This window comes from Epinephelus lanceolatus, chromosome 23 (genome assembly GCF_041903045.1).
Source record: "Epinephelus lanceolatus isolate andai-2023 chromosome 23, ASM4190304v1, whole genome shotgun sequence".
In the NCBI taxonomy this organism is placed as follows: Eukaryota; Metazoa; Chordata; class Actinopteri; order Perciformes; family Serranidae; genus Epinephelus; species Epinephelus lanceolatus.
In genome coordinates, this window is record NC_135756.1 from 26,629,537 (window position 1) to 26,653,116 (window position 23,580).

The following is a 23,580-nucleotide window of genomic DNA, read 5'->3' on the forward strand; positions in this document are numbered from 1 at the left end:
CTGTATCATGATGTTGTTGAATATTATTTGTGGCCTACACGATTCAAGCATTGTTTTAATAGGCTACAGTAACTGTTTTATATAAACATAACTTTTAGTTTTTAGTCAGCTATTGCAAAAACTACACATCACATCCGTATTGCAATGAATTGTGGGCAATTAAATCAGTGAAGTCTGCTTAAGTCTACATAGGCTGCAGACTTAAGCAGACTTCGCTTATAAGCGGACTTAGTCTGCAGAAGGTCCTCATGAGGCCCCTTGTGGACTGGTTGAATTGTGGATTTGGAAAGCCCTCCGCATTCCCAGACTTCCCGGGAACGCGCCCCGCGAAGTCTGCGAGTCTGCATGTGCGATGAGGTTCAGACATCTGGATTCAGCCCCAGTGTTGTAAACCAGGGCATCCATGACGCACAGGGTCACGCCTCACAGCCTCTGCTCTCCAACGTTAAGGAGAACAAACTGAGGACCAACTTTGATCATGCTGACTGATTGTTTCGGAGAAATCTACACTGAGCATCCTGCAAGACAAGAGACAGAGGACAGAAACATGAAACACCACAGCAAGCTGCTCAGAGGTAACTACATTATCATAAAGATTTCATTTTTCAAAGCTTCATTCGATGACTCAAACTTTTCAAGACGACTTTTCAGAAACTGAAAAGGAACATTCAACAATTGGATGAAAAGAACTTCCCAAAGCTGACACTAGATGTCAGCCAGACATCACGAGATATCTTCAAGCTGTAGTTTAGACATACAGAAAGTTGAATTTTGCAGTTTTAAATGCCTGTGACCATAATGCTGTAACCGACCGTAAGTCATACTGTAGCCTGTCGTCACTCTTTGCTTTGTTTAATGGCTCATAGATGCTGGATGAGAATCATATGCTGTGTAAACTGCGCAGATCCCCTTTTATGATGATAGGGACCATAGTCATGCGCGGGCTACAGTGGGCCAATCAGAACTCCCTGTTACTCGCCCCGGCTTTGGCTCCTCACGAGGTGGATATCATCATGTGAACTGATGAAAGTGTTCATCAAACGCTTTGTAGTCAGCTCGAGGCCATCGCCAGGAAGTCATATCACTGCATACACTGGTTATGTGCAAAGACAAACTTTGTAGGCTTTGTAGTTGCTGTTCTAACAACGGAACACATTCAGCTGAGTGAAAACAGGTTGCAAATCATTACACAGAAATAATTATGTCTGTCAGTTTTTGGTTTCGCTGGGCGCGCTCCCTCCCACTTTCAGCACTTCTCTTTTCAACAGACGCGCGCTGCGCTTTTACGAACGACACTGTGGAGGAGAGCACAGTGCCATGAAGACCGTCAGTGTGTGAGCGTTTGGCTGCCACCACAGCAAGAAGATGATCCTGCTGCCTGGTCTGCTTTTTATTCTCTGGGGAGAACCGGGTCGGTGCCTGGAGGAGAATGTAGGCTTCACTTTCGATGGAGACATCCGCCACTTCGCCGTGGCCAACGACACGGTTTACATCGCCACAGAGGAGAGGCTGTACCAGCTGAGACACGACCTGACTCTGGTCCAGAGTCTGACCCAGAGAGGAATCTTGAAGGGAAGTTTTCAGACGGACGATGCTGAGTTTTCCCGGGTTTCTGAGACGGACAAATGGAACGCAACTTTCAGCGTCAACGTGTTATTACCGCTTGTTCAGGAGGACACTTTGATCAGCTGCGGTGTGATCGACTGCGGTTACTGCGAGATGCTGGACCTGAAGAACATTTCAAACGTACAGTACAAGGAGCACGTCAGGGTGGGATCCCCGTGGCGCAGCAGTGCGTCCGTCGGCTTCCTGGTGGATGTGGAGGAGACAGTTGCCGAGACTTACATTCTGAGTGCCATAGAGCAAAATGAAGGCAGATACACAGAGACCGGCTGCTCAGTATTAGGAGCGGTGTTCCTTCACAATACGAATAACAAACAGGACGGAGGTATATTCTCTGACATTGGCAAGAACATTGTCAATGTAATCAAACGCAGGCACACGGATGGCAATGTGGAGTTTGTGGATGGATTTCAGATCAATTCAATCATTTATCTTTTCTCCAACCTGCCTTTAAATCAAGAAAGCAACACCATCCGTCTCATTTGGCTCGAGGGCAAAACGAGCAAAAGGGAGACTCTCAAATCGCTGCGGGGCGCGACTCTCCGTGTCTCTGATGATGGTAAAGGCAGCAGACTCATCGCCTCCGCGGTGATCCCGGGTGGGCCGCCGGTGCTCTGGAGCGGCGTGTTCAGTGTGGACGGAGGAGAAACCAACACCGAGCTGCTGCTGTTTGACATCAGCCCGGATCTCACCGGAGCCAAAGATGAAGATCCAGACTTCTGTAGTGTCTGCCCTAACAAAGTAACGACGGTGGGTCGTTGTGTTATAAATAGATTTTTAGAGTGATAGCGCATGTTGTTGTTTCCACCTGTTACAGCAGTGTAAAGTGTGATCATGAAGCATCTACAGAAAGACACATCATTTCATTATTCTGTGTCAACAAAGTTTCAAAAGTAGAAACACATCAAATGGTTTCCTTCCAATGTGGGAACATGCATTAAGTCAGTGTCTGTGGCTAATGACCATAAAAGCCTCCTTATAATAACAATAATAATAACTTTTTTCCAGACTCTTGAATCAGTTTACAAAGTGCATAAGAGTGAAATGTGTGAGCAAAGTTCTAAGTAGCTTGAAAAATAATGCACGGAAACTAGTTTTAAGTTTTTCTCCAGGGGAGTTTCTACTTGATCTCAAGCAGTTCCACAAAAATTAGGTTACCTGAAAGTATTTGCAGGCTTGCCTTCTGGTGACAGCATATTAAGAGGAAGGTTTTGCTGACTGAAGCTTGACCTAAGCAAAAACTGTAGATCCAAGGTTCATAGAGGTCAGTTTTTGAGGCTCTTATGGAGTTGGCTGCTACAGAAATGGTTTCAAAATAATTAAGACATCACTTTCTCTGAGCACTCACATCAGCTACATAGATATGAATTAACTGTTGGCATACTAGTTAGCCACTGAATGAGACACACTGGACCTTTTAGCAATGTTGATTTGATTTTCTTGAATTGTGTCAAAGTAAAACCCAAAATCAAGTTAATAATATATTGAAGTAGACAAATAAAACCACACAGAAATTATACTGAAATGGGATGTGTCCCCATGTAAATGATAATTTTGTAAATGACACTATGTAATGCGTCTGCCAATGCCTTCCTGTTGCATCTCAAATTCAAAGACACAATCAAATGAGAAACAAAAAAAATACCTATGACTCACCATAAGTACATCTGATGACCTTGCAGTTCAGTTAATTAAGTTTTGAGTAATCATAAGCTACTTCATGCACCCTAAATACTTTTCCAGGATTCTATGAATGCCTCTTGGGTCCTAATCTTATGATCAATGTGTGTGTGTTTCTCAGCCAAAGACATTGAAGCCAAAGGCAGTTCTCTTCAGGCAGAACAACATGACCTCTGTACTGGCAGTGACACAGAAGGCCTGGATGGTTTTCTTCATTGGGACGGGAGATGGGCAGCTCATTAAGGTGTGTACAAAAAGTGATTTGCATCTATTATCAAAAAAAAAGAAAACACTTCATATCAACCACGCAGGTCATAGTGTGAATCAAGAGCTCTCTTTGTTCGTCAATTCATTAAAGCCACAGTGAAGTGGAAAAGTTTATTTTTCACATAGTGTACATCTAGTAATATTGAATGGTAAAAAAAAAAAACATTGCATATATTTCAATCAGGAGAGACAGAAGAATGAAGTACAGACAATATTTAATACAGAATGAGTGTACAGATAAACAGATGATTCGTGCTGATTAGATTTAATAGAAGTCTTTGTTGCTTGGACACCAGAAGGAGATATTATGTGATGGAGAGACATCTGAGTGGCAGCAAGATAAATACCCCCATAGAGTCCAGACACTGGTGGTGGTGGCTGATGACTCTGAGGCTGCTGAGGATGATGAGGCTGATGAATCTGTAAAGAATAGGTGGTGATCAGGAGGTGGAGGGCACACAAGACTTCAGCAAGAAAGAAGTACAGTGGAGACAGAACCATGTTTAAAATGAGGAGCAGTAAGATGATAGGCTGACAGAGAAGGTGTGTCGCTGCTCTTTTGGTTGTTTGTGAATCAGCTGATGACTCAATTGACAGACCTAGACAATGACACCTAGAGATAGTGAGTGAGCATTTGTGCAGGGAGTGAATGGCAGGGTGAGAAAGAAACTTACATCCTGAGCATGAAAAGTATTGTCTTCCTAACTCAACTTTTGCTAGAGCTTCATTTCCTGAACAACATATTTATTAAATGATTGGAAGGACGATGCTCTGTCGGAAGAAAAATGTTCCAAAACACAAAGTGGAGCTATAATCTAATTTTATTTGATGTGGTAAATGCAAATTGCTTTGGCAACTTGACATTTCAGTCCTCTAAGCAAGGCGTGAAAAATAATATCCAATTTCTTGTATTAGTTTTGGTTAATACCGATCAGCTTCCTGTCATCCCCTTCTTTAATTCATCTGTCCTCTTTCCATCTCTTTGATACAACAATTGATATTCTGCAGAGTCTTTATACATGCTCACTTACATGAATTGAGCGGAATCTGGGAACACTCTGCACTAACCCTCTGCTAGACACAATAGGTTCTTTCATGCTGAGTTTACTTTCACAAGTGTTCATAAAACCCCTAAGTGTATTTCTCACCACTTTGCAGATGAGGCCTAACAGGGAAGAAAGGCTTTTCTATTGACTTGCTGGCAAATGTAACACACAAGGGAAGACAGCTGATAGCTTGTAGAAAAAATGATGCAGAAAGTGCAGACCATTCGCCTTTTGTTGTCCGAGATGATAGCATGATGTTGTGTGAGGTGTAGACCAATCATTAGTGTCGCCACCAGACAATCAGAGATCTCCGCCTTCTGATAGTCTGGGGACACTCCTTTCTAAAGTGTGTTTAACACACCGGCGAAAACGGCCGGCAACAAAGCAACGCCTCTTGCATTTTTGAAAAGGACACGCCTTCTCGGAAATGTGCGCTCCTCCTTTTCTCGTCCGCAAGGAAACAAACACACAGAGAGCTTGAAAATGGATGCCGAGAGATTAAACTCCGTTTTATCAAACGTGTGCTCATCCGTGAAGAAAATATTTTTTTCCAGTGGATGTCTTAGTTACAACATTATTGAGCTAACTGGAGTAGTTTCATGTCAGGCTTTTAACAGATGACATCCTGATGTTAGCTCTGCTGCTAGTGTTAGCTGTCCCTGTCAGCTGCAGCCACTGGTGCTTTCTAGACATCGTGATTTCCTAAAACTGAATAAATACCACACATAGCAACACAAAACTGCTTTGCTAGCTCAGTCATGTTGTAACTAAGATATCCGCTGGAAAAAATATTTTTTTCACGGACCGTTTAATGAGTTATTACCTATTACAGACACTGCTAACGGCTAACAGGGCTAACAGCTAACGGTTAGTCCAGCTAAACGTGCACACAGAAATAGTAATGTTTGTTCAGTTATTGTGTTTATAGACTTTACAAACATCGGATTAGTCCAAACGGTGATACAGTGATGTGAAAAATATGATATATAGGCTATATATACAGCTAAAAGCTCTGCTGGTTTTCTACCCGGAAGTATTTGTAAACAACAAGGCGATTCCCTCTATAGTCCGGCCGGCCGGATGAGTCATGGCCTTGTAAAAGATTATGTTTGTTTCTTTTAGTTGGCGAGAATGAGTCGCCGCAAACGCGACAAACATCCACTGAACTTTGACGGCGTTTTCTGCGAGCACAGCTGAGCCATTTTGTACCTCTACACGTGTTTCTTGTCGGACTATATTTACGAGCACAAGAGTTCAGCGAGCCACCATAGACTGTACTGTACTGTAGCCACCGAAGGACCACCCTGCGGATTTACTATTGGTTCTGCAACGCAGGGAGTTTTTTTAAACTCTGAAATTGTATCCGCCCATCTAAACACAAAATCAGGGAGAAAGTCATCAGTCTTTAGTTAAGCAAAGCGTCTAAAGACTGACTTGTGAGTCTAACCAATCATTAACTGGAATATACATGAAAACATTTGCAAGATATTGTGAGCATTCAAATGGCTGCATTTAGCATTAGCGTTTAGCATAATTTTTTATATGGAGTTATTTTATTCACATTTTGCACCCTGGTGCTTTCAGACCTAGAGTTGTCTTGCTTTGGTCCGAATCAGGGACTAATTTTGTTACAAAGTTGGAGAATTGCCTAGAGTTGGTTGGTGTTGGGCAGCATTTACAAGCGGACCAGATCAAATGCCTTGTGCGAGAAAGCTGCTCTTGATTGGTCAGAATTTCCATGCGAGAAAAATCCAGGACGCAACAAAAAAGAAGAGTACACTTGCAAGATAAATGTGACACTTTCTAATGTCACAATGGAGGGACAATTACACAGGTTGATTTTAGCGCTGGTCATCATGTACGACATTGCTGCTTGTTCACTTTAGGCAAACCATACAGTTTGAAAACGGGGTGCGGCTCCAACTAGAAAACAATGTTTTGATGCGCACATTAATAATCCTCCAGGACTGTAACATGCTCATGCTTGTTTCACCTAAACAATGCGTAATGCGACTGCAGTTGATTCGGATCGAGGTTGGAACATGTTCTCACCACAAACAGACCACACCAGAGTTCTTTTTAACTGGACCGAGACCACCTCTTCAAGAAGGTCTTGGCTGATTGTTTTGGTGTGCATCTGAGTGCAATTGCTGTGTTCACACCTGCCCAAACGAATCACACTTAGAGGGCAAATAAACTGTAGTTCGACTGAACCTGACCAAACAAGGCAGGTGTGAAAGCACCCTCAGTGCATCTCTCATCCCAACCTGCCCTGATTTATCATGAAATCAAACTGTCAGGGGTAGTCAGGGTAGTATGGATGTGTGCAGGGTTAAGTGGAGCAGGTCTAACCACTTTACCCAGACTCATCTGCAGAACGCCAATTATTGACCCCAATAACATACCCACTGTCAGCCCTTTACCTCTTAACGACATCGTCATCATTCATTTTCTGACACAGTTCACCAGAGGCAGGGCCCAAATCTAGACACTCTAAGAGGGTAGGAAGAGTTAAAGGGAGATTACTTTAACTCAGTCAGCAGTTGTCAACAAGTCAGAGCAGGCTAACAGATTGAGATGCAGTCTGATACATGTTTCATTCTGATCCTGTTGACAGTGAGCGAACCTGTCCCAGATGATTTCAGAGCGCTGGAGTTGTGAGTCAGTAATACTATTTTTAAGTCAATAATTTGATGTAAAGAAAGCCAGTGCAAGGCTCTGAGAGCTGGGGTGATGCGTTCAACTTTTAGTGAGGACTCAGGCAGCAGTGTTCTGAATAAGCTGCAGCTGTCTGATTGATTTTTTTAGAGACCTGTAAAGACAATTACAATCATCAAGGTGTGAACAAGATTCTCTAAGTCTTATTGAGACATGATTATTTTAAGTCTAGCTTTATTTCAGGGTGATAGTGGGTTGATTTTGTAATTCTGTAATTGTATATTTTGAAATTAAAGTTTGAATCCAGAGCTACACTAACATGTTTGATGTCTTAAACATTTGAGAAGAAAATTCCGGCACATCCAACCACTGATTTGTTTAGTGCATTTATTCAGTAACTGTACTGGTTAATCATCGGAATTTATGATGTACTTCTGAGTTTTCACTGGAGGCATCAACATGTCCTGAGCAGCACAAAATACAGTTGCATCATATCCTGTGTACTGGTAAATGGTGAAGTGAGGCAACACAGTGGAAGTGACATGATGTGGACATAATGACAGAAACTCAACAGTAACACTTTTTTCTGTGCTGGTGTGAGTTCTTTGTGGTGTCACAGGACAACAAAGTCTTCCCATTAGGAATGAAAGACACCAATGGATTTAGGTCTGCCTCAACAACTTTAATGGTGTTGGTCATTAGCGAGTGGCTTGACGTCTAAGAGATGCCTGAACCACAGTCTCCCCAGTAAATGCGGAATCACCACAGCCATAAATTGGAGCAGCAGATAAATTTGTGTCAGTACAGGTCTCATGCAATAAACTGGTACAAAATACCCTTTGTTAAATCTATTTTTTAGAGTAAGTAGGATAGTTAGTTGTATATGCAAATGTTTTTTGCAGAGTGGACTTTAAGTTGTACTATTTTTCAGAAGCAGTAATAATGCTCTTAAAAGGAGCTGAATGCAACATTCAGAGCATCAATACCAAGCCCCCCAGGAACCCTGCAGCATTGCTTCCAATTTTTCCCAGTGGCCACTTACTGTATTGCAGCAAAAAAAAATCCCCTTCAGCCCAAAAAGCATTTTCCCCATAGACCACCATTATGAAAGCGACGTCTGTGAAACTGCTGACAGGACACCTTGATCTGAATTACAACATTTTTGAGGTCATCACAATGTAAAGTCCGGCTGAGTGGGAACTTGCAGGTGTGGCCAGTGGGAGAAACACTATGTTGCATTCAGTGGGCTGCATAGCATGGAAGTAAACTTTGAAGCTAGAAGCTTTTCATGGGTATTTGCCAGGCGAGAAATTCTCTTTGGACTTAATTGACCATCTTGGTTACCAGTATCCAGATATAATAATATTACATCCATGATTAAAAAACTGCAGCAAACCCTTATTTGTGAGATAGAGTGGAGTGATGGCGTCATGAACTGAGAAAGTAGTCACGCTCCCTCCGTGTGTGTGTTGTTATCCAAACTTTGTTTGCTGTTGTGTTATGAGAGACGGTATGGCAGTTTGTGCAGGTTGGTGCATTTGAGTCCCTGTGTGTGCACTCCACTGGCTAGCAAATCACCACTGATAACGCTGTGCCAACCCACGCTGTCATAGCAGTAGTGTAACGCCCACCCATCGTTCCCCACCCCCACAACTCCCCCACCCAGTTAGGACGTTATCTTTGTTTGCACTGTCACTGCTGTTAGCACCCTTATCCACTGACTGTCGGCACAGCCACCTCCATGTTGAGAACCATGTGCAGACAACCTTCAACTCATAGATATGCTCTTAATATCGTATACAGGTCCTTTAAGGAAGAAATTATTTTATTTTTGTGCCGAATCTCAATTAATAGAGCCAAATAAACAATTTTCCTGATTAAATAACACTGAATGGAGCTCTCTGTAAAAAGAGCAAGTTGTAATCTCGTCATAAAAATTACCCAAACAATTTGTTTCAGTTGACACCTTTCATATTTTAACCAGAATGGGTCAAAATCTTCCTCTCTTAACCTCCAGCTCTAGTTTGCTTGTTGACTCACTTCCACGTAAAAAAAACCTTTCTTGAAATCCATTCATTAAACCATAACCTTTGATTGATTGACCTTTGATATTCATAAGCAGAGTAGCTCAGTCAGAAACATAACAAAACTACATTTTCATTGACAGCTTGCTGTGGACAAGAACTATAACACCACCTGTCCCACGGTGCTCTACAGGGCCAACGATGACCGCAAAGTGTTTCCCAAAATGCATCTGGATCAAGTGGACCTTAAACATGTGTACCTGCCATTTCAAAACCAGGTAGGTGCTCTGAACCTGAAATAACTGTGAGGCTCTCTTTGACTTTTTCCACATTTTTTTAATTACCACAATGTCATATGTACGTACAGTACAGGCCAAAAGTTTGGACACACCTTCTCATTCAATGCGTTTCTTTATTTTCATGACTATTTACATTGTAGATTCTCACTGAAGGCATCAAAACTATGAATGAACACATGTGGAGTTATGTACTTAACAAAAAAAGGTGAAATAACTGAAAACATGTTTTATATTCTAGTTTCTTCAAAATAGCCACCCTTTGCTCTGATTACTGCTTTGCACACTCTTGGCATTCTCTCCATGAGCTTCAAGAGGTAGTCACCTGAAATGGTTTCCACTTCACAGGTGTGCCTTATCAGGGTTAATTAGTGGAATTTCTTGCTTTATCAATGGGGTTGGGACCATCAGTTGTGTTGTGCAGAAGTCAGGTTAATACACAGCCGACAGCCCTATTGGACAACTGTTAAAATTCATATTATGGCAAGAACCAATCAGCTAACTAAAGAAAAACGAGTGGCCATCATTACTTTAAGAAATGAAGGTCAGTCAGTCCGGAAAATTGCAAAAACTTTAAATGTGTCCCCAAGTGGAGTCGCAAAAACCATCAAGCGCTACAACGAAACTGGCACACATGAGGACCGACCCAGGAAAGGAAGACCAAGAGTTACCTCTGCTTCTGAGGATAAGTTCATCTGAGTCACCAGCCTCAGAAATCGCAAGTTAACAGCAGCTCAGATCAGAGACCAGATGAATGCCACACAGAGTTCTAGCAGCAGACCCATCTCTAGAACAACTGTTAAGAGGAGACTGCGCCAATCAGGCCTTCATGGTCAAATAGCTGCTAGGAAACCACTGCTAAGGAGAGGCAACAAGCAGAAGAGATTTGTTTGGGCCAAGAAACAGAAGGAATGGACATTAGACCAGTGGAAATCTGTGCTTTGGTCTGATGAGTCCAAATTTGAGATCTTTGGTTCCAACCGTTGTGTCTCTGTGAGACGCAGAAAAGGTGAACGGATGGATTCCACATGCCTGGTTCCCACTGTGAAGCATGGAGGAGGAGGTGTGATGGTGTGGGGGTGTTTTGCTGGTGACACTGTTGGGGATTTATTCAAAATTGAAGGCACACTGAACCAGCATGGCTACCACAGCATCCTGCAGCGACATGCCATCCCATCCGGTTTGCGTTTAGTTGGACCATCATTTATTTTTCAACAGGACAATGACCCCAAACACACCTCCAGGCTGTGTAAGGGCTATTTGACCAAGAAGGAGAGTGATGGAGTGCTGCGGCAGATGACCTGGCCTCCACAGTCACCGGACCTGAACCCAATCGAGATGGTTTGGGGTGAGCTGGACCGCAGAGTGAAGGCAAAGGGGCCAACAAGTGCTAAACACCTCTGGGAACTCCTTCAAGACTGTTGGAAAACCATTTCAGGTGACTACCTCTTGAAGCTCATGGAGAGAATGCCAAGAGTGTGCAAAGCAGTAATCAGAGCAAAGGGTGGCTATTTTGAAGAAACTAGAATATAAAACATGTTTTCAGTTATTTCACCTTTTTTTGTTAAGTACATAACTCCACATGTGTTCATTCATAGTTTTGATGCCTTCAGTGAGAATCTACAATGTAAATAGTCATGAAAATAAAGAAAACGCATTGAATGAGAAGGTGTGTCCAAACTTTTGGCCTGTACTGTAAGTGTTGCTAAGTTGCAGTGTTTGTGTGATGTTCTAGATGAAGCGTGTGCCTGTGTCAAATTGCAGCACATACACAAATGTGCAGGACTGTTGGTCTGCTCAGGACCCATACTGCATCTGGTGTGGCTCTAAAAGAAGGTCAGGAAACAACATCTGCAGCTGACCCCTTCAAACAACTACAAACATGGTTAAAATATAAATTTCTCTTCCTAGATGCACATTTGATGACGACTGCCAAGATTCAGACTGGTTATCCATTCCTGATGATTTTCAACACAAAATGGTTTCCCACAGAGTTGTAAAGGACGACACTGACCAGGTACAGATAAGCTTTTACCTGTAGTCAGTTGTGACTGTCAGTTATTTCTCTTTTAAACACTCACATCCTTCTTTTTTCAGATCACACTTAACATCCAGACCCACCTGACTGTGGGCCAGACGGCACGAGCTAACTTTAACTGTCAATGCTCATCAAGTCCCAGTGGTTTCATCCTCTGGAAAAATCCTCCCCCACAGTTTCCACAGTGCAGCTGCTCCCTTTCAAACAAAACACTTCCTGCTGAAGGTCAGTGACTTTTGATAAATATAATAATCCAGTGAATGAAATACCTGATGATCGATTGCCGTCACACTGTCACAAGAATCCTATGAGATGAAAATGTTGACTTCTTTGTGTTGTCTCACAGTAAATTGTTATAATTTATATAAAAAAAGTGTGTTGCTCAGGACTGAGACTCTTAAATTAGATGTATTGTTTTTGAATCATCAGGCCTGCACATCACAGTTAGGCTGAGACTTGGGACGACACAATGGTCGCATCAATTGAGGCTATTCAACTGCTCTGACATCAGGGGACCGCCAACTTCTGTCCTGTAAGTGTATAAAATTTGGTGCAAAAGCAATTCTTGTTGCGGAATGCCAAAGATGGCAGCCTGAGGGTTAGGGTCAGTGCAACATGGTAATTGTTGCCAGAATGGAATTGACCTGGATAAATGAGAATATCCACAGACTGCAACATGGTGAGATTTCAAAGAAAGTTTGGAAGACTGATTTTCATTATTTAGCAAGGCAAGAGCATGACCAGAACATAAGACAGAGTGAGACAGGAGGGCGTTTGCATTTGTCATAGACAGAACGCCCTTTATTATTATTACTGTATAAGTGCGTGGTGTGTGCATATATAAGACATGTGCATTTTGCTTAGGGCTAAGTTTCAAATGTCATTTAAAAATTTTTAATCTAGGTCCTGTTCACATGTAGTTCTGATAGTTGACATGGGGGAACAGCTTATGTTCGAGATGAAAGAATACAGTGCTTGCATTGTTCCTTTCAGGATAGGAGTTAAAGATAGTAGTGTGACATGGGTGTTTCTTAAGGGGGTATGGTATAAAGCATTGCACAAAATGTCTTACATGTAAGTTTCTGAAAAAATGGGTTCTTGGTATTCAAAATGTATCTGTCACTTAGGAGAATGATGAAAAACAACTTAATAAAAAGTTTTTTAAAACATTTCAAGCCCGTATAATAAGCACTGACCATCAAGAGTGGATGGCACAAAGAAATGGTTGGCTGCAATTGGACTGTGAAGAAAGGGCACCTGAAAACCTGAAAAGATTTTCCTAAACCGGGTCCAAATTTTCAGGGGGTGACCAATAACTGGGTAGCCCTTGGTACATCTGAGGCAAGTGCAGACCCAGGCAGGGTGTGAAGGGTCCAGATGAAAATGCATCCGGTAGGGCAAACAACGGATGTTTGCAGCCCTATAGTAAAATTGGAAGTTAAGTAAAGTTTAAAGCTAAATAAGGTAGCAAAGCCTCATTGTGCTTTTAGCAAGGGATGAAACTAGTTGCTTTGACAAAAAACTAAATAAACTGGTTGAAAGGGAAAAAGTATGAAGCTTAAAGGACACAAAAGGATAGCATCCAAGCATCCTACCAGTAGCCTCATACTGTGAACATGTAAGGCAGTGGCTGTGTTTCATCATCAGGAAGCATATACAGTGATGCAATTTGTTGTCTTAATGTTGTGTCAAGTGTTATCATCAGTGTTACCAACAATAACAAGGGATAACTTATTTTCTCCTCAGGTGTCGGCGGTGTATTGAGGCTGGATGTGGCTGGAGCGAGAACGGCTGTTCCTGGGCAAATCAAGGAGTGAGGAATGTAATTATGCATGTTTTATGTATTTATCTAACAGAGGCTTTTCCAGATTTTCAAGCGTTACCTTTAGACATAAATGCAACAGCAACTGCATTAAAAGTTTGAGATGTCTGTAAAATTTAAGACTATGAACCAAACCAAAACCCCTGCTCTGATGTTCAGGTATTTGGTACTTAATGAGAATTGAGAATTGCAATAGAATTTTAACAAAAAAGATATGTGTAATTCACATCAGCTACTGGAAACAATTAGCAAATACCAGATGAGTTGATGAAGAATATCAGTTGATTTTGCTGGAATTTTCACAATTTATTCCTATGCATTGTGTCAGTCATGCAAAGATTCACTTGTCTGATCTGAGAACAAAGGGGAAACAAGAGGAAACAGCTAGCTTCCATTTAAAGTTATTGAAATGCCTTCCAGCATCACCAAAAAGGTTATATAATTACGTGTTGTCTCGTTAGCTAATGTTAGCAAGCTAGGCACCAGCTGACTCATGACACTGCTTGATGTTCAGAGTTCAGACAAGATGCATGCAAAGATGGCAACCTCACCATGAGGACAGGTTGAATTGCTGAGTGCAGTTCATTGGGCCTAACTGTATGATCAGTAACTAGCTAAGCTAACTGCTTATTAAACCAAAATGTGTTTCAGTGTCTATTTCTGCACGTTCAACACATACAATAACTAAATAAGACAGCATAACAGTTGTTTAAATATTACTTAAGCAAGCTGTTTTTTTACTGTTTCCAGTTTTTAAGCTAAGCTAAGCTAATGTTAGCTGAAACAGGTCCTGAATCAACTCTTAGTATTGCTGTACAGTGAATATCATGTAAACCTGCTGAATGTCTTCTCTTCACTTCCTCTTGCAGTACAGTGTTTGCCAAAAGATGGACTCAGGAATGACCTTTGCTGTAAGTCTGAACCTCAGTTCTCACACACATTTCTCCTCTGATGCTCACCTCATCCACATTCAGTAAAGATTAAAAGGTCAGAAAAAGGTAATGGCTTAAAAGTCATAATCTTTCTGTTTGTTTTACTGTCAGAGACCAGAGATCTCCTCCATCACTCCCAGTGTCGTGTCTTTCTATGGCAGAAACCATGCGGTGTTGTCGGGTTATAACCTCAGTGATGTGATCGGAGTGAGGATCCAGGCGGACATGGACTGCACTCAACAAGAGTGAGTCAGTTCACTTGTGAATAGGACTATGCTTACACTATGCATGCCAGTTCAAAGATAGCATTGTATTGTAGGGAATGCCATATTAATAGTTGTATTTAGCCCTGTTCGCACAGGACTAGTATTACCTGGGGACCTGTGGTAATTTGTATTAATTGTGAAGGTCGTCTGGGATCTTCATCCCATGCAAATCTGCCATGTCTGTAACTTGTCAAGTTCAAATTCCACTGCAGATTACCTACCATATTTAGCCAAACACAAAGGTCATGTGATAATATTAGTCTTGTGCGAACTGGCATCACTGTGATTAAGAGTTGAATTTAGATTTTCTGTTTTCTCTGCATCTAGAGGAAAATCAAAAGATGATGATGAGATGAATGACGTGACAGTGTGTGGCAGAATCAGTTCTGTTTTTGCTGCTTTGAGTGGAAGGTGGGTGCCATCCACTGAAAGTCAGCACCACAGCAACAACTTTTGCTAAGTAATGTAAATATGGCATAACCCCAGATTCAGAGAGTATAGGTGTAGCCATAGCTGTTGCTATTTTAGTGTGTTTTCAGTTCATGAAAGTTAATGTTAATGTTTTGGTCATCTAAAAAAGTCCAACATTCGGTTGTACTAAAAGACTCTCTAGGGAGTGGCATGTTCAGTTTTTGCGATAAGTACATTTTGTTTTAATGTGTTTTGCTAGCGAATATTAGCATTAGCATTATCACAGTAAATTATAACTAGAAGCTTCAAAAACAGGAGTCCACAAACTGACGGGTGACGTCACAGTGGTTAAGTCCATTATTTTATACAGTCTATGTCAGAAACCCATTCATTATCAATGGAGCACCTGCTGATTTGTCAGCTGTCCAAATGTTAGCTTTAGGACAGCCTTAAAAATAGAAATGTGTCGCATTTCCTCTTAAAATTAAAAAAACATCTTTAGCTCATCAGAACTGTTGCTCAGCCAGACATTTTGGCACCTGCGCATCAACTTGAAACTAAAGCTGAGTGTGCTTCTGCTTTAGGGATTCAGGAATTGAGGCTCTTTCAGGATCTTTTCAATAATGTTTAAATTATTTGACTTTATAGGCTTTAGAGTTGTGTCAGTTTTAAGCACAAACGTTGTAGCTGTCATAACTGTTTGCTATGTTTAAGTTATGCTCCATTTTATTTTTCTTTAGTGTGTGATAATTTGTAATAGCAATGATTACTCAGATGTGTTAAAACACCATCTTGCTGAGTTTAAACTAAAGTTTTACTGTAATTATGTTGAGGCAGATTTTGCTGCTGTGCTTCTAGCCATTGCCAAGTTTTCTGTATATTCTGGTTGTTACGACCATTCACCCTAAAATCAAAATACACATTATTTTTCCTCTTACCAGTAGTGCAACTTATCAATCTGGATTGTTTGGTGTGAGTTGCCTAGTGTTGGAGATATTGGACGTAGAGATGTCTGCCCTCTTTCCAATACAATGGAGCTAGATGGCACTCGGCTTGTGGTGCTCCAAGTACCCCCCACCCAAGAAAATAACATTTGAAAAACTCAACAGCATTGTCACTCTCCAGAAATCATGACCCTGTGCCTCAAGATAATCCACAGACCTTGCTGTGAGCAGATTCATGTATGAACTACTTTCAACTGACTCACCATGCAGAAGGAAGTGTGCATCTACTCATGGACGAGAGGCTTGAGCTTGTGACAGCATGAAATTTAAACATTGATGGCGTTCTCCTTACTGAGCTGTAATGTTAGCTACCTCAACAGTGCTAGGTGAGCTGGCAGTTTTTGCACACTTTCCTCTGCATGGTGATGGGTTTAGTTCAATAGAAAGAAAATAGTCCCTCCAAATAAGTGTGAATTTATCTCAGTGAGATTAACTGGTTTCTCTCTCTCTGTCATCCTGTGTCCTCTGATCAGAGTTCCTGTGTGGAACAACACCGGTGTGAAACTAACGTTCCACATTCCCAGTGCTGATAACAAAGGCGTGTTCAAAGCATGTGTTCTCCTCCCAGACGGTAGTTGCCACGGCAATGCTAAAATCACCTACCGCTCATCCCCATCCTGCAACAAAATTGCACCAAGCAGCACCTGGATCAGGTATGACTGGATTTGTTGGTATTTTCCCAACATAAATATACAGACTTTAAAGAAAGCCTTTCTGAGGGAGATGTGACTGGGTCAGTCAAGAATACTTTGATGACTGTGACAATGTGAAATCTGATCTCATTCAGATAAAATATTTTTTAGCAGCTACTGTGCTGCAGAAAATGCTTTAACAAACTAAATGTGGTTGACATCATGTTTTAGTGTCAGTTTCTCCAAATCAAGGAGCAAGAGCTTCATTTACTCAACGTATACAGCCTACAGTGAAAGAGGATCTGAGAAAGGAAGCTTGTATTAATTTAGCATTTTGGCAATGTGTTTAATAAGAACTTCTGTTTAGTACAGTTAATTTTAAAAAGTTTAGCATGTTTTGTGCTTTAGCACTCAAGTGCCAAGTGGAGAAATGTAAAAATATTTGAACTATAGGTGCTTTCCACACTGTGTGTTCCGAGAGCGGAAGTAGGGAACGGCGGCACAGACTTACTCCTGTCTACTTGCCAATCAGTATAAACTTGCCAATCAGTATAAACATAGAGAATCTGCTCCGACATCTACAGACATATTAGCATATCCAGTCTGAATGCATATCATGTTTTTGGCCTCTTCCTCAGTCGCTCCAGACAACATTCAATGGAACAGCACCCTTTTTGATACGTCTTAAGCCTTTTGGGGTTGAATAAACATCCTCCTTAATAAAATGAAGTCTGCAGACATGTGCTTTCATGAAGGATTATGAGCATGGCGCCCTCATCTCCTCTGATCACTGTAACCCAGTGAGCTTGCAATCCATCATCCAACTGAAAGTTGTGGAAACATAAACAAAAATGCATTAGCTTTTTGCTGGAACAATACAGAACACTACAGTGACTTGTACCAACTGATTGCGCCATGGTTTAGCTCAGTTTTAGCTCAGTGTTATTGATAGTTTTACTCAATGTAAACTGTAGACAACTAGATGTAAGTCTCTGCTTTCTTTGCCTACTTCCACTCTCAGACTGCACAGTGTGAAAAACCCCTATTAGCAAGACATTGCTGAGCTTGACAGGAGATTGAACAACAAAAGCATCTCTCAGCAGGTCAGCAGATATTTAAAGTGACACATACAGCATGCTGCCATCAATCAGTCACAGCCTAATAATTATTGAAGCAGCAGAATATTTATTATGAACAAACAAAACCATCACTGGAAGCTGCCTCTGCAGCCCCTTTCAATGGAGAGGTGTCATGTGGCAACATAATGATCTACATTAGTTATTTGACTAATTTGACTTTGATTTGATTTGTTTTTGATGCTTTATCATTACAATTGCTCTTGACAGCACTGTCAACACTAAAAGCTATCAAAAAGGGACAGTGAAAACTTGCGTAAGCTATTTTGGGATCTGCCCCCAGTGCCATGTCACTGACTTCAATAGGTTTGGCTGAGACTTATTCTAAAAAAAACAAAAAAACAAAAACAAACAAAAAAAAAAAACAGTTAAAAGTAGAGGGTCATCTCATGGGGAGAGACAGCCACTTCCTAAAAGCACTGTCTTTCACCATTGCACCAGTTCCCTTTTTAGTTGCAGCAACTGAAAGTACCACTTCTGCCTTTGTGATAAAACTTCTTTTGGCACTGTTGCTTGTTAATGTGCCCGACGTACGTACATAACTGGAACATGCACATGAAAAATCTGATAATCCCAGGGACACAGGCATTTATCTGTTTTACCTTGAACTTGGACTTAAGTTCACATTATGGTGACAACCTTATTTTATGGTTTTCTTGTCTTGTCAGTACATTTTGGGAAGTTATCACTCATTGCACCATGTTAAGTCACAACAAAATTCAAAAAGAAAGGGGCTTTTTCCCCCCAGTTTTATCATTTTAGCACCCTGCCAATGCACAGAAACTCAGCCCTTCTTCAAAATGATAATATTACAGTTTCCAGAATGGTACTTTGTCATTCACATCCCCCAGTAAGCATGAAAAGTGTGCTCTCTTCATTGTGCTGATGGCTGTGATGCAAATTCTGGAAGGAATAAGTAGGGATGCATGATAGTGGATTTTTTGCCAATATCCGATATGCCAATATGTAACAACTCTCTTGACTGACAACTGATACCGGTGTTGATATTGTTGATTTATCCCTACCTACTTTTTGTGATCATCAAGTCTCTTCTTTAGTGGAATTAACATTATATTATGTATGAATACTCTTATCATGATGACCCCAGTAGCAGATGGAGACATGAAATACAGTGCTTTTTAGTGTATGTAATATTCATTCATTGTGCAAAATAAGAAAAAGCATGTTGGCAAATTCTAATGGTTAATTTTAATGCCAGTATTGGCTGATACCAATGATGTGCTGATATTATCGTGCATCCCTGCTGGTTTTAGCTGCTAGCTGCAGGAGCTCATAATGGCAACATTGGTTTGTCTTTTAGAGCAGAATATCAACAAATGAGTATCAATGATCCTTAAAGGATGATTCCTAAGGATTTTAATGACCCTCTTTACCTTCACCTTGTGAGCTTTCCTCTAGTGCTATCCTAAGCCAAAACCTGAAATGTCATATTAAAAAATTAATAGCTGATTCCTATTAAATTTGTTATTGATATTCATGATCCACTAAGGATAAAACATAATCTCCTTTCCTGTATGTTAGCTAAACTTATTTTAATGTTGTTCATTTAATCTAGTGATATTGTGGGGTGTAGGGAACACTGAAGCTTCCAGGGGCCACAATTAGAAATTTAAACGTATATTTTCATATGTAGGTAGCCACTAAAGGTGGTAGCCACAGATGTGTTTTCATCGTCATCGTAAGAAAATGCTCTGGTATTTCTTCATCTCTGATTGGCCGCTGCTCTGTTTCCTGTAGTGGGAAGAGGAATATCAAACTCATGGGATCGCATCTGGAGTTTGTGGAAGGGGTCATGCACAGCCATGCCCAGCATGAAATCATAACTCCCAGAAACAGACACTCTCAGGTGGGTCTGTAGACTCCACAAAGTCCCAATGTATTGGTGTCTTACATTACTTATGTCATGTCACATTATCACATGTAGTCCTCTAGCATTATGTCATACAATACTACATTTAGTATGTTACATGTGCACAAACATGCAGAGTGAAGCAAGTTTTATATTGCTTTGTTATGTTATATGTCACGTCCTGCTATGACACATCCTTTTTGTTTAATTGTATTTGGTTGTATATTTATATCACATTACAGTGCTTAGTTTAACATGTGACCCTCATTAACAATTCATGGTATGCTACATACAGATTATTTTATATTTAACACAGAATGGTTTTTTTTTTTAATTCTCTGCAGAGTCTCACTTATGACACACCTGCAGCTGAAAAAGGGATTTCTACCAGCACTGTGTTTTTGAGAGTCGCCAATGAAACCTTGGCCTGCTCCACAACAGTAACCTACTACCCAGACCCCGACTTCATTAACTTCACATCAACAAGGACGGGAAAGGTTGTGCGCATCGATATACAGGTAATTCGTTAGCACACATGTACAAATGTAGGACATGAATACATCAAAGGTTAGCATTTCTTTCTGTTGTCATTTCAGAAAAAAGCAGACAAACTGGAGATGACCCCAGCAGAGCTGTCAGTGTGGGGCGTTAAGGAAGGAAAACAATATCCCTGCATTTTCAAAGAACACAGTAACAACACTGACTTTTTCAGCTGTGAAATTCAAAACACAACCAGCGCTAAATTTGAGGAGTTAATGGTAAATCTTTCAGTCCCACATGTTACCATGTATTTGTGCTTTGTGAAATTCCTTTTAAATATAGTGTGGTTATTGCCCTTTTTACAGATAAAGTATGGAAACAAGACAGTACTACTGAACAATAAATCTTCATTTCATCTGTACCTGATACTGCTGGTCTTTCTGCTGATACCTTGCATTATTGTTGGTAAGTACACAAAGCAGGGTTGAAAAAGTTGACCCATTTTGGCCCACCATCAGCCTAAAAACCACATACCGGTCAAACCTTAACATGAAAACCATTTGCTGTATGTATTTGCTAAATTTTCTCTGCCTGCTTGGTTTTGTCTTTCAGTGGTGGTGATCGTCTACCAAAGCAAACAGAAGAAGCTCACTGCTAAGATGAACAAGCGTATGGAAGACCTTGAACTCGACATCAGGAATGACATTAGACAAGGTCAGTCACAAATTAATCTGTAGTATAACGGTAAAGTTAAAGCCCATGCATCCCCAGTAGAAATCTTTAGTTTTGTCTTTCTTGAAGAACGTTGGCTGTGGATTCATGTGGGTTGACAGTGACTCCAATATTGACCCATTTAAACAGTAGGAAAAAGATACAATCTGGATAAGAACCAAAGCTTCTACTGAAACTTCTAAAGCTACTCCTGAAGCATGATCTCCTTTGCTGCTATACCTCAGTGTACGCAAATGCTCACATTTTGCAGAAAACAAAAATATGGCTGCTTCAAGTAGAAGGTGGACATGCACAAACCAACAAGCACGTCTGTTTTCAAACTTAAAGATTTGCATGAGCATCGAGTTGGCTGTTGTGCAAAATTGTGTGTTGTCAAAACAGTTGAAACCTCTTATAGTGATCATGCCTGTCCTGGTCAAATTGACCACTATAAGCAGGTAATTATTATACCTCTTTTTTTACTCATTTCCCATGAAGATTACCATGTAATTGACTTTTTTTAAAGATTTTTGGGGGTTTCTGCCTTTATTTGATCGCACATATATAGCATGAAAGGGGGAGACAAAGGGGGGATGACATGTAGCAAAGGGCTGTGGGTTTGAGTCGAACTCGAAATCTAGTGGTGAGCTAGTGGCCGCCCCGTAATAGACATTTGTATATTTACAACATGAATATAAAGTAATAAAACAGACAGCTTCGCAATTTACTGAATTTTACTAACACACTTTTTAAGTTACTGCAAAAATTTAAAAATGTAATTATAACAGGAATTTCAAATAACTGTGAAATAAAAATACACTAAAATACAGTGCTAAATATAATAGGGGCGGGGAAAAAAACAGATACAACATAGAATCACGATATTTTTGTGTGGCAGTATCGTATCGGCACCAAGTGCCAAGTATTGATTTTTTTTTTAATTATATAAATTATTCACATTACAAATACAAAATAAACTACAGGTAGCCTACTAGAACAATATAATCAATTGCATCTTCAGATGGATAAAACAAATGTTGACAAAATCTTTCCTTTGGGGACATAATTTACAGTTGAAAAAAGGTAACAAATCACAATATATTATCGCAATACTCAGAATATTGCAACATATTTAAAATCGCAATTATATTGTATTGTGAGTTAAGTACCATAATAATATTGTATCATGGATTCTCTGGTGATTCTCACCCCTAAAACAGAACACAGCATACTGAATCTAAAATATCTTAACAAGGGTGGCTTTAACCACAGGTGCTTTTCCTGCATGCATTGGTTTTCTGTGTCCACCACAAGCAGCCATGACTGTCTCATTGTTTGTGAAGACCAGACAAGGTAGCCACCAAGTTTCGCTGCTGCATCTCGTTGGCTGGTTTTTGGCAGTTTCTCATGAGCTTTGAGGAGACTACATTTTACTTTTTCCGTCATGATTTCAGTGTGCACACAGCACCAACTTTAGGTAGCCAGCTGGAAGCAGACAGGTTACTGTGCGACAAATTATTGTTTTACCGTTAAAAAAAGTACAATAGTTTTAATTTTGTTTTCCATATGTATTCATGTAGAAAAAGACCCAAAATAAATACTGTAAGCGGACTACTTGATTACGATAAGCGAATTATTCAAAAACTATTTGTATCAGAATGATTCTGTCCCAAGCTTTCTGATTAGCACTGTATTGGTGGTTGATTACTGTAAGTGTGATTGGTTTAAGCACTTTCCTTTCCAGTCCCCTCAGTCTCAACACACACATGCAGTTCCTTTTTATTGCGTGAAATGCCCAGAACTTGTTCCATTTTCTGATGTCACACTTGTCACACAATACGACTGATGTTAAAAAAGATAAATGTTATACACACACGCTTACACAGGGCCTTATCTGTTAGTATCTTTAAGCCTGCAGAGGTGACAGAACTGTTAGTCAGTTGCAGCACTTTGTCACCCATTTTCACTTCCTCTTTTTATTTGTGACTTACAAACTGATGCTTGCCTCACAAGTTTGCTGTTTTACCCAACACACAAGAGAAATATGCATATTCTGCTTTGCCTTCATACTGTTTTTGTGTGTAACGTGATTTCTTCAGCCATGCCAAATACAGTCACTTAACACACACAGGTCTACAGTCTATAAAAGCAGCCTTACTAAACTGTCCTCCACAGGTTTTGTGGATCTGCAGACAGAGAAAACTGACCTGATGGAAAATGTTGGAGCGATTCCTTTCCTGGACTACAAGCACTTTGCCTCCAGGATCTTTTTTCCTGAGGTACAGTGAAGCTGTACTGATGTTGTAAATACTGAAATATCAAATGTTATAGATAATCACTGCCAGCCAGATTTACAAAGCTTTTCTTTTTTCTTGTTTTGCAGAGTGAATCTTTGATGACATTGTGCATCAAAGACATCGGTCAGGTGAGGTTCGACACCAACTGTTGTTGATTAAGGTACCACTTTGTGACTCCATCAGTGATGTGATGTTGTATCTGACCTTAAATCAGGATGTGGTGAAGGTTCAACTTGACGAGTGTTGCCAGGGCTTGTCCAGGCTGATCCAGGACCAGCTCTTCCTCACATCCATGGTGCATGCTCTAGAAGAGCAGAAGAGCTTCACCATCAAAGACAAGTCAGTTTGTGAGGTCTTACTGTGCATGACTGTCTCTTGTACACAGTA

At 40.6% G+C, this 23,580-nt stretch overlaps 1 protein-coding gene across 2 annotated transcripts in view; it reads left to right on the top strand.

The window, feature by feature from the left end:
• Positions 1-1,048: 1,048 nt before the first annotated feature.
• The window catches only part of plxnc1 (plexin C1), a 46,289-nt gene continuing 23,757 nt past the window's right edge, over positions 1,049-23,580 (top strand). The window contains exons 1-19 of one of the 2 annotated variants that reach the window (XM_033614721.2): positions 1,049-2,373; positions 3,425-3,547; positions 9,442-9,576; positions 11,330-11,430; positions 11,506-11,611; positions 11,692-11,857; positions 12,062-12,164; positions 13,379-13,445; positions 14,324-14,365; positions 14,498-14,631; positions 16,541-16,720; positions 19,594-19,702; positions 20,050-20,223; positions 20,302-20,463; positions 20,551-20,650; positions 20,798-20,899; positions 23,072-23,175; positions 23,280-23,321; positions 23,408-23,532. In XM_033614721.2, the coding sequence (XP_033470612.2) occupies positions 1,366-2,373; positions 3,425-3,547; positions 9,442-9,576; positions 11,330-11,430; positions 11,506-11,611; positions 11,692-11,857; positions 12,062-12,164; positions 13,379-13,445; positions 14,324-14,365; positions 14,498-14,631; positions 16,541-16,720; positions 19,594-19,702; positions 20,050-20,223; positions 20,302-20,463; positions 20,551-20,650; positions 20,798-20,899; positions 23,072-23,175; positions 23,280-23,321; positions 23,408-23,532 (3,083 nt within the window). In that variant the 5' untranslated portion in view covers positions 1,049-1,365. Of the gene's footprint in view, positions 2,374-3,424; positions 3,548-9,441; positions 9,577-11,329; positions 11,431-11,505; positions 11,612-11,691; positions 11,858-12,061; positions 12,165-13,378; positions 13,455-14,323; positions 14,366-14,497; positions 14,632-16,540; positions 16,721-19,593; positions 19,703-20,049; positions 20,224-20,301; positions 20,464-20,550; positions 20,651-20,797; positions 20,900-23,071; positions 23,176-23,279; positions 23,322-23,407; positions 23,533-23,580 lie in introns of both variants that reach the window. The other variant, XM_078164985.1, reaches the window with a different exon arrangement.